Raw genomic sequence first — 11,747 nt, 5'->3', positions numbered from 1 at the left:
ATCTCATCTTGGGCCTATATTTTCTTTTTCAGCAAAAGCATAGGCTTAATTTCCTGGTGCTTTTTTTTTTCTCACAAAATTACACATTTTTTTTTAAATTTCTTTTTGCCATGCTTGCTTTTTTTTCTTTGAGACTTGCACAAAAGTGATTGCTAGTAACTATGTGACAGACTCAATATTAGGCTCTCTTGAAATCTCCTCTGCCACTGACATTATTCCAAAATTCTTTGATTTTCCTCAAGCAGGTTCTTAGGACTAATGCAAAAACATCTACATTCTTTGCCAACATACCACAAGAATGGTCTCTAGCCCAGTTGCTAATATTGTTAACCTCTATAACCTCTTGATTTGAGTCTCCATAGTCCCCTTTGCCTTCAGCACCTCTGTCTTCCATGTTCTTACTTAAATGGCCCATTAAGCCCCTCTTACAGAATTTAACTGCTTTTCTAGTATAAAGTCTTTCACATGCCTCCAATTCACATCATGGACAGGACTGTCATAGTAATCTCCCACTTCTGTCTTAATTACTTTTGTATTCCTTTGATGAAACACCAAGGAGAGTTATGAAAGAGTTTAAGTTTGGGTTAGTATTCCCAGACGAGTGGTTAGAGTGCATGATCATCATGGCAGGGAACACAGCAGCTGGCAGTTGGCATGGCACAGGAGCAATAGCTGAGACCATATATCCAGATCCATAAGCAGAAAAGAGAGACACTAGATATAGTTACCTTTGAAATCTGAAAGTCCACTTGAGTGGCATGCCTCCTCTAAAAGACAAACCTACTCCAACAAGGACATTCATTTGAATCCTTCTTAAAACAGCTCCAACAACTGGGAACCAAGTACTCAAATGTATGTGCCTATGAGGGCTAGTCTTATTCAAATCGCCACAGATGTATTATTTTTCTCTTCAGTTTTTCTTTATCTCTCTCTTTCTTATGAGATGGAATCCAGGCTTTTAAACATGTTACATTTTTGTCCTATCTCTGAGCTACATTTCCACCCTGTAAACCTCTTTTCTAACATTAAATGTCTTACTTGCTTCAAGTGTAAAATCAATGGTTTGGTATCTATTTTATCACAGTTTAAAAATTCAAATCAAATTCTGGGCTCTTAGTTATTTCTCAAAAAAAAAAAAAAAAAAAAGAAAGGAATATATAACCTCATTGTCAGAGAAAAAGAAAACTGAAACTTACTGTATGTAAAAGGAGGATAGCTATATTGTAGCAGGGAATAAGTAAGTTCTTAAAAAACATTGTTAAACTCATGGGCTTTTGTTATGTAATAAAGAATACTGTTTGGATGAAAAAATGGGAGAATAAACTGTTATGACTACTTCATGGAACATTTAAATTTTCAACAACCACAATAAATAGTGTCATAGAAAATTTCATTTGTGAAAAAAGAGTAATCTCATTAAATTTCTAAAGTTCTACTTAATATAAGATACCTACCACATGGACACACAGTAATGTTTGGTAAATTGAAAAGAACAGACAGACATAAAGATGAAATAAACTGGGGAAATTATTGCCTTTGTAATTTCATATTTACAATAACAATTTACATAAGAGGCTCTTCAAAAAGAAAAGTATATGGAAAAGAACCATGATTGCCTTTCATATTGTTTTGTATCAATTCTATATTTTCTAAACTGTGAATAGAAATATTCTTATTGACTACTAAAAACAGATAAATTCTTCCAAAATAAAAGATCAAAAACAGTGTTATCATAAATATCATCTATTGATACCTCACTATCTTTTTCACAAGTTTTCAGTATAAAACCTTTGTATATGTGTATTTAAATTGTGCCTGTATGCCAAATACAGCAGCAAATGTTTAGAATAAGACATATTTGGCGACATTATCCTCATAATGAAATATCTACCACATGGACACACAGTAATGTTTGGTAAATTGAATAGAATTGACAGACATAAAGATGAAATAAACTGGGGAAATCAGTGTCTTTGTAATTTCATCTGTCATAAAACCTAACATTAGAGATGGCTGCTATTACCTCAAATCTCTCATTGCTGATTTAATGTGAATGTAATCCCTTATGCTTTTCAATTTTGTAAAAAAAGAAAATAAAATAACATAAAATAGGCTCGAAGTAAGTTTCAGAAACAACTTGCTGGTTATCATATGCAAATTCTTATACTACCACCAGTTTTATCAGTTCCTATGACATCTGTTTCATATATTATAGTGTAAAATTTTTTTTTAGTTAAATTGTCACTAAAGCTTTAGTCCAATATGTATTTACTTTTCTACAAAAAGATCAAAATGCTCTTTTAAATACAGAGTTTTTTTTTTTTTAATTAAGATTCTATCTTACCTCTCCAAACTACCTTTCATAGCTTTTAATCTTTGAAACCTGGAAGGGTGGTAGCTTTGCGCGTGTGCACGCGCGCGCGCGCACACACACACACACACACACACACACACACTTGCTCACACTTTTCTGTCTTGAATATAATTCTCTTATTTTCAGATGCCTTTCTCTCTTTCTCAGTTTATATCCTGTTGCCTAAGAGGACACTTTTAGGTACTTTAGACATTATTTTGGAGATGGACACAGAATAGAAATTGCTTCTGTTTTGAGGTTTTCTGGAAGTTTTTACTATTAGGTAGAAGGTTTTTAAATTTTGTTTTCTTGTAGGCCTTCCACATCATCATGCATATTTGTAAGGGGCTCTGTCTCCTTGACTGTTAAATCTGTGCTAATTATACATAAGAAATATATGTAAAATGAGAAGCTAAATGTTTTTTAACTAGCACAATGTTCTGACTTCGTACATTATTAGGTTCAGTGAAATTCATTTACTTTGTGTGATAAATACCCTTTAAGGAATGCAATCCAGAGGCTCAATGGGATAGCTCAGTGGGTCAAGAGGTTTGTCATGTCTTACAACCTGAGTTTGATCCCTGAAACTAACCAGTCCAGGTTGTCCTCTGATCTCCAGCCATGGGTGCACCATGGCTTTCCTAAAAGTAAAATAAATGTACTGGAAAATATTTTAAATTTAGTTTACTATAGAAAGAAAAGTAGGAATATTAAGAAGAACTATTATGTATAAATAAATAACATTTGAAAATTATTAAAAGTTGATTTGAGTATATTTTATCTGAACATTCACATAATATTTTCATTGAAATCACCAAGAAAAAGCTGACAAATCTACGTTGCTCAGTCATTAGGAATAAGTGTACTTAGTAACTTTTTATGCTTTCTTGCACTACCTTCAGCTCTCTTGTCAATACTTATTCACTACTTGTATGTAAACACACAGTGATAGCCAGAGTATGTATGTCAGCCATGTGGATATTTTGTAATAGTACACTGCTTTACCATGTGTGATTAAATTCAGCTTAGAGTGAAAAGCTTGCCAAGTATTTATGCTTCATGTCTCCATGAACTGAGGCTGCCCCGTGGAGCTGAAGAACACCCTCTTTCCATGGCTATGTTTTGATTGTGTTTATTCTTGTCTGCCAAATGTTGAAATTAGCCTTCAAGGAGAATTGCTTGATTTCTGCTTCCTTTTGAGGGGGGAGGGTTGTCAAGAAAGATATCTTCCAAGAGTGTAAAATTAGAATCTCTGTGAGACTTCTTATTGCAATCAAGTCAACTTTATACACTGTTCTTAATGCTTCTTTTACTGATAGTACAATCAAGCCTACTATTTTCTAAAATACTGGACCAGCATCCAAAATACTAGTGATTAGGCTTTTACTAATATAACTGTTCTTCAGGATTGTTTTAAGAGTACTATGTACGTGTGTGTGTGTGTGTGTGTGTGTGTGTGTGTGTCTGTTGATTTTGAACTCTTTTTGATAAAAGTGTAACTGCCAGAAAAAATTAATACCTTTAAAAGAAGTTTATGGTCAAGAATCAAGTAATACAAAAATAATGGAAGTTATTCAGCCACCCAGATGAAATTGCTATATTGGTTTTATATTTCCAAGTTCAAATTAATGAACCATTTCCTCCATAGTGAAGATGTATTTGGCAGGGCAAATATCAGAGCCATCCCTTCATCATTAAATTGGGTAAGGGAGCTCACTGGCTCTCAAACTGTTAAAAGGATCTTAGGCCTTTTAATGAATGGAACAGTTATCTTTGTGCCAGCTTAACTAACAACATTGACATGATTAGCATACATTTTGGCAACTGTTCTAGCACAGGGTCTCAAGAAAAAGAAGCTTTTATGTCTAAGCTTAATTTACTTTAGCTTTCCCTGCTATGTCTGCTTTTATTGTGAACAAAATAATAAGCAAAGGAAATCCTACAACAAAATTATTTATAAATACATAGTTTTATTAAGGTCATTGATATTTCTCATTCAAGAAATGAAGTTCAATAACCATCCCCCAAACACATGAACCATATTCAGACTGTGAAATGAATAGAATGTTTTTCTCTTTTTATAGTGACACTAGAAGTCATGAAGCTTGTGGAGGACTTACTTTCTTTATTAATGTTGCTACATGTCTTCTATGTTGCTTCTCTTTTTATAAAAGAAACTAACCAAAGATGACTGGAAAAGAATGTGCTCCTCCTTTGTTATGTTAGAATTGTGAATGAACAGTTTATGGGCTTAAATGGTCTTATATGTCTCTTAGTTCAAGAGCCTATCATACAAAAGGAACTTTCATGAAAATATATTGAATTTTTTTGTCTTAGATTCTGCTACCTTATATTCTTATTTATCCAGATTACCAAAGTGAAGAAACCAAGAATAAGCAATTAATGTAAATCTAAAATGTCCTGTGTTTATGTTTAAGCTTTGTTTTATGGTGTGATAGCTCTTTAAAATATTGCAAATTAGTGCAACACAACAAGCACAGAGGTTGCTAAAATGTGAGGGGACACTGATAGTAATATTAAATCCATAATTAGTTAATGTGACTATAGACATGCATGAGTGCAAGTTTTCATAGGAACGTAAACGTACAAGCAGTTTCTCTTCTATATATGTCTACAGTTTACACACTCTTAATTAGGTCAGGGATTAGTTTAATATAAATTTTAGCATAACAGAATACTACCATTTCTCACATTTAATCCTAGAAACAAACAGACACCAATAGCAGGCACTTCAGTGAAAGAACAAACCTATGGTCAAATATAAAATGGTAAAAATAATCAAGAAAATATGAAAATATATACTTTTAATTTGCAGACATATAAACAATTTTGGTATGGTACAGACACATGAGGGTGATAAGCAAAGTGACTCATTTTGAAGCTAACACATTTCTTGTTTATACAGACAGCTTCACTACAGTTCTTACATAAAATAAAATTGTCATCTCATGCAAAGAAGGAAGCATTAGAAATCACTGACAAACCAGTTTTTCTTTTTCATTGCAAAAGAGCCAGTAAAAACTAAATTATCAAAAGAATCTGCAGACGGACTTACAAATAAAACTTTGGATGTATTCCAGAACCAAATAAAGAAGCCAGAACACTTAGCCGATGGTCCAAAACAACTACAAAAAGTTTGACTTTCATATAAAATGCCAATAGTGTACAGTGGCCTTTTGAGGAATTCAGTTTGAATACAACTTTTTCTCATAGTGTAGGTGAACAAAAGTGAACCCAAGCTAACATAAAACCCATGAAAAAAGTGCTGCTGACCAGTGGAGAATGCACTAAGATATCATAAACACCAAGCAAGCAAGTAGAGATTGAGACACTGACATGTGTCTTGCTCTTTTACTGAGTGCAATGTGTAGATGCTTTTTATGTAAAGAAGAATACACAGATGATGCCCACCACCTGCAATTCTAGCAAGCACAGTGGTAAAGCAAACAAAAAGCAGGTGGAGTTACACAAAACACCGCACTCTTCAGCAGGTCAAATTTGTAACACATGGCAATGTTTTGATGCTTGGCCCAAATGAATTGCATTTCTTTTTAAATGCCTTCTCTTTCAAACCATAATCCATGTACCTACAAGGTAATACATTTTCTGTTTACAAGTGGATTTCTTTTCTTTCTTGTCATATATTTAAGTAGAGAATTTAATTTACCTTAATTTTACATTTAATGTTAAAAACAATATATTTAAAATATACTCTCTCCTTAATTTCCTGTACAACAACAATCATGTACAATGCCACAGATCCCTGCAAAGGGGAAGCTGGTGCCCTCTTGTGGTGAAAAGACATTTTAGAAACAACAAAAATGTACTTTTCTTACCTTAGTCTTGAGTTTTGCCAGCCATCTGCTTGGTGTATTAGAGCTGCCAGTTATACCCAACATTTTATATATATGTTTTTATATATATAAATAACAATAATATAGCTGTTAGTACTAATTTTCATTGAAAAATTCTGTACACATTTTATAACTTCTGAATTGGAATTAAAAACCTGTAAACAGCTATTTACAATATAGTACAAGTTATAAATTATTTGTCCTTTAGTGGAACTGCATCCGCACACTGTTGTTTGCAGGACAAAGACTACCTGTGGCAGTTATAACATCCCTCCATGTCATTCCACAATGGCATATCAAATGTTAGAAATATCCACTGGTTTTCTCTCTCTCATACACAAGTCAATTTTTCCTTTCAATGGAATCTGTACTTCCAAATTGCCATCTTCCCTGTGATGTTTTTTACCTTTCCGTAAGCAGATGTATATCCCCATCCCTGTAACTAGTGTGATGGAACCCAGGCTTATGACAGACAGAGCTACCAACGTGGGCATACAGGACATAGATTCTACCTTCCTATGAGTAGGCTCTATTGAGATTTGTGGCTCTTTCTCTTCTATATTAATTTCTGGCTCCTTTCTTAAAAGGCTCTCAATGTAGCTCTCATTACTGACAGTGTCATTGACAAATAAGTTCACCATGACCGTGGAATGGAGAGGTTCAGGGTATCCGTGATCACTCACTTTCACCAGTAAGCGATGCAAGCCATAATCTGTCTGCAGCAAGGCTTCCTCCAAAGTGATGTTGCCCGTCTTGGGGTCAATTCTGAAAGACTCAGGCCTGGGACCTCTTCGTCCTATGATACTATAAGCAATGACAGCATTCATGCCTGTATCTTTGTCAACTGCATAGACCTCTGTTACTGGTGATCCAGGGAGAGTGGAAGGTAGGACCAGCAAATAAGACATGTTAGATTGAGGAAATAAAACAAGAGGGGGGTTATCATTAATGTCCAGAAGGAGAATTGTGATTTTTGTGGTAGAGGAAAGGGCAGGCTCACCCCCATCAACAGCCTCCACCCACAGAGTGTAAGAGCTTTGCTGCTCTCTGTCTAAAGAGACTTTAGCTCTCAACATACCCTTGCCTGTATCTATGACAAAAATGTCACTCTGGTTCATTACTGAGAGGGCTACCCATCCATTCCTCCCAGCATCGGCATCTGTTACACTAATGACTCCAATTTCGCCGTATCCTGGAAAGTTTTCTGGCACAAAAAAGCTAAAGTCCTTGTTGATGAACCTCGGACTGTTGTCATTTTTATCCAACACAGTGAGAGCCACTGTAGCCACTGTTTCTCTGGGTGGCTTCCCACAGTCCACTGCTCGGACAGTGTACCTGTACTTTTCTTTCTCTTCTCTGTCTAGCTGAGTAGTCACTGTGAGAATCCCAGTGACACTGTCTAAGTTAAAATATGATGGAGCATCCGGTCCCAAGAAGTAGGAAACTCGGCCCATCTCCCCACTGTCAGCATCTGTAGCATGGAGCTTTGTCAGAAAGGCATTGGGTGCATTGTTTTCTTCAATGGTTAGTTCTATCAAGGGCTGAAGGAAAACAGGGGCATTGTCGTTGTCATCTAAAAGCTGTACCTTAATGATTCTCTTGACATGAAACCCCTCTGAGTTCCAGGCCACTACAGCTATTTCATAGAATGGCTGCTGCTCATAGTCCATGGGTTTTGTGGTCTCCAACAAATATTCGTTGTTGTACGGCTTGTAGGGGGCTAGCCTGAAGGGCCCTTCACCATCCAAGTAGCAATTGATCTTGTATTTACCTTCTGGATCTCTGATGGTGAAAAACGCAATTGGAGTATTAACAGGCTCCAGTTCTTTCAGATACACAACGCCATCCACCTCATTGGCGATATAACGTGGGACAATTTCTGGGGGTCTGAAAACGACTTTGATGATCGACACAAGCGCAGTTATCACTGCAGGGATACAGCCAGGTCCATTAGCCAGGATAGTGAGCTTATGTGTCTGTAGAACACTCCCACCAATCTTACTGGAAAGCTTAACAACTCCAGTAACTTCATCCAGGTGGAATAAATCCTTGGATTCTTGTGGAACTTTCTGGCTGTAACTGTAAGTGATCTGTGCATTTGTCCCCAAGTCTCTATCCACAGCCTGAACTGTTGCAACAGGGGTGCCCACTGTAGCATTTCCATAAACAGTGACATTAATTTGTGAGTCTATAAAGAGAGGACAATTGTCATTAATGTCGCTTATGCCAATGGTGAGGGTGGCACTGCCGAGCAGTGGTGGAGACCCACCATCCTCAGCTATAATGATGCTCACATACTGGTCCTGGGTTTCTCTGTCCAAAGCACCCATGACAATCAAGTAGGGTGTGCGCTCCCCATTCTCATTCTCCTCCACGTCCAGGGTAAACATGCCATGGTAGTCCAGTAAGCGATAGGTTTGCACACCATTGATGCCTACATCAGGGTCCACAGCTGGATGCTCTATCGCCAATCGGGTATTTACAGGTGAATTTTCCGGGACCCAAACAGAGATTTCAGAAATGGGGAACTGTGGAGCATTGTCATTGATATCCCTGATAGCAATTTTCACCTTCACAAACCTAAAATATTCCTGAGGCAGGACCAGCACATCCAGAAGCAAAAGGCAAGAGTCAGAAGAAGGAGAGGAGGCAATGGAGGTACTGCCGCCCCAGGCAGCCCCTCCGCCCCCATCCAGGCACAATGCTTCTCTGTCGATCTCCTGTGCAGAAGTGTGCAGCTCCCCGGAGCGGTTGTCTAGGGTCACATACTGGCCACTCAGTCCTCCGGAGGCCAAGCTGAAAGAGAGAGGGGGGTTCCCCTCAGTGGCAGTGCGCTCTGGATGCAGCAACTGCTGGCTCTGTCTCCCAGAGGCCCGAGGCAGTAGCCTAAGGTCCTCCGCCAGGCTGCCTATGAGCACTCCCGCGGGCAGTCCCTCATTTAGGCTGTACAGAAGCTCCGTAGCACGGCTGTAACTCGCGAGGCAATTGAATGGTCCCACGAAGAGGAAAAGCAGAAAAACATGCTGGAGTGAAGGAAGGGGGAAACGGTGATTTCACACTCCAGGAAGCAGAGATGAGAGTTAGGAAGTAGTGCCCCCGCCACCCCGCCCCCCGCCGCCCCCGGGACAATGCTTACTCTCATCCCTATTACCACAAACAAAAACCCTAATCTGAACTGAGCTAAGTAGAAACTTGCTGGCGGTGGGGAAGATCTGTGGGAGACAGCTGTCTCTGAAACTTAACTCCTTTTTCTTCATCTTCTATTCCGCATCCTTCCCCCCACCCCCAACCCCATTACAGCTCCCTGCGCCTTCTGGTAACTAGCTTGTCTAGTTAAGGTTTAGAATCTCAAACTTTAAGGCTTTGGATCTCTGGAAACACAGAGCAGGGCATACTTTGACTCAAATAGCTGGCTGCGCAACGCGACAGGAAAACCTCCATAGGTTATGGGGGAGAAAGGGAGGGGAAGGTGGTGAAAAGGACTGAGCAGTGCACGATTTACTGCTCCCTGAAATGATTCTGCCATTGAAATCCCAGAACATCTAATATGTTACACCATTTTCTATGAGGCCAATATGAACAGCGGCATCAGTAGTAACAACAACAACAACAACAACAACAACAACAACAACAACAACAACAACATGGAAAATTGAGCCACACTCCCTACCTGCTTTGGGGAGGAAAGAGATTTTTCATTTTAATCCGTACATGAAATCAAATAAGGTGATCTGGTCTCTACCTCTTATTATGCTCTCTACCTCCTGCCAAGCTGACAAGCCAGGAAAGTACTCGCGAAAAATTATTATGCAAAAGCATTTGTCAGTTGCAGTAGATAGAGGATTCCAAGCTGACATTGAACACAGGAATCAATCTTTACAGCCTGGACTATAAAGCGGACTGAGCGCATCCTCGACCCTCCTCCACCTCACACAACATTTCTGTTTCAGAAACTTCCCCTACGGACCTGAGGGACCAAGCTATTTGTTTAAAATACCTTGTGCTCTTTCTCCCAAACTCCTTTCCCTCCCCCTATTCTCTCGTGAAGTTTGCATTCTCGGAAAAACGTTTGAAAATACCATCAAGGAGTAGAAACAGCTGGAGAGTATTGCAACTTCTGGAGGACCCAGGGTTCGCTCATCCTTACCGGCAGGTTCCTGTGGCTGGTCCTTCTGCTGGGACGATGTAGATGCCCCATATCCAGGCACGGGTGCCAGGTCACCGGGCGCAAGCTCACTGCCTGGACCAGCGAGCTGCGCGCGTTCCCTCGGCCGCCGCGCATTCCCTGGGAGGCTGCAGTCAGAGCGCTCCAGAAGGGAGGGTGGCAGAGGACACTCCCTCTCTGTTCATGCAAATCGCTGGGGAACTTCAGCCAATAGTCTCTGGTCTGTCAATTAAGAACAGAAACTCGGTGGACTGAAAAGCCCAGGACCAGAAGGGGACATTTACAATGTCCTCTCCTGGACATGCTATGCCCACAGCCCACCAAAAGAGCCGGAATAAGGACTCTCTCTTCACAGATGGGAGGAGATGCCACCAGGTCTGGGACCAGAGCGCATGACAACTAGCCTTGACTAGTCTCATTCCTTTACTGCGCCACTTAAATCTCAAGTCTACAAGTTGTTAGCAAGAAACAGAGAATTAATATTAATAATTTTTAAAAAGCCCACATTGGTGTCTGAATGCACAGACATGTTCCCACAAGACCCTGCTTTGCCAATCAGTTCCTCCCTGTCAGTGTGGATCCAGCAGTTCTTTGCATAGAGCAAGAAAGCACACTTTTCTTAAATAAGAGCAGTCTCAACTTCTTGCTGCCAAAGATGCAAGCCCGAAAAGCAAAGCTATGAAATCCGTGGAGGCTCCTCATGTCTTCATTTTATCTTCGCTGTTGATGATGGCAAAGCTGATAGTTTCCAGGACACAAGTTTTTCTCGGTGTCTGCCTGCAGGTTTGATTTTAAAGGTATCTCCAGTTTCTAGCTGAAAGGCAGTTTCTAGCTGAAAGACTAGACGCAGTGTGAGCACGTATGTGCGTGTGTGTATGCACGTGCGTCTGTGTGCTTGTGTGTATGTCTATGTGTCTGTCTGTGTGTCTGTGTATTTGTGTATTGCAAGTAATACTAGCCATCATTCTGGAAGGGGGACACTGAAAGGAGAGAGGGAAGTCACTGAAGCTTAAATAAAATAGGGGTAGCTTTTCAAATGTTCTCATTTCTCTCTTCACTCTGCTCGCCTAAATGCCTGTTGGGGATTTGCCCCTTTACAAGCATGTCCTGGAGCTGTCCAGGTCCAGCATACAAAATGCTTTGCTATCTTTTCTGACTCTGATCCTCAACAGTTTGTGACCTATAATCTTTTATGAAATCAGCTGGTGGGAGAGTCCAGTACATTCAGTCGGTGAAACTGCCTGATCTACAGGGTTTCATATAAATAATGGCCAAAGGCATCCATCTTCTCTCCAAGTCTATATTCCCTACACCGAGCTTCCAAATTTCCCCCTAACTGTCCTAAACATAAAGA

The 11,747-nt window shown here is 39.5% G+C and overlaps 1 protein-coding gene across 1 annotated transcript; it reads right to left on the bottom strand.

Annotated features, from left to right (window-relative positions):
* Positions 1–4,320: 4,320 nt before the first annotated feature.
* On the bottom strand, positions 4,321–10,848 carry Pcdh20 (protocadherin 20). Its single transcript, XM_034498954.2, has 2 exons — positions 10,376–10,848; positions 4,321–9,251 (listed from the first exon to the last, which is right to left on the bottom strand). The coding sequence occupies exons 1-2, from the start codon at positions 10,508–10,510 to the stop codon at positions 6,525–6,527; spliced, it is 2,862 nt and encodes a 953-aa protein (XP_034354845.1). The 5' UTR covers positions 10,511–10,848; the 3' UTR covers positions 4,321–6,524.
* Positions 10,849–11,747: the final 899 nt, after the last annotated feature.

Source organism: Arvicanthis niloticus, chromosome 3 (genome assembly GCF_011762505.2).
Source record: "Arvicanthis niloticus isolate mArvNil1 chromosome 3, mArvNil1.pat.X, whole genome shotgun sequence".
Classification (NCBI taxonomy): Eukaryota; Metazoa; Chordata; class Mammalia; order Rodentia; family Muridae; genus Arvicanthis; species Arvicanthis niloticus.
The sequence above is the reverse complement of the archived record's forward strand: the minus strand, read 5'-3'. Positions and strand labels throughout refer to the sequence as shown.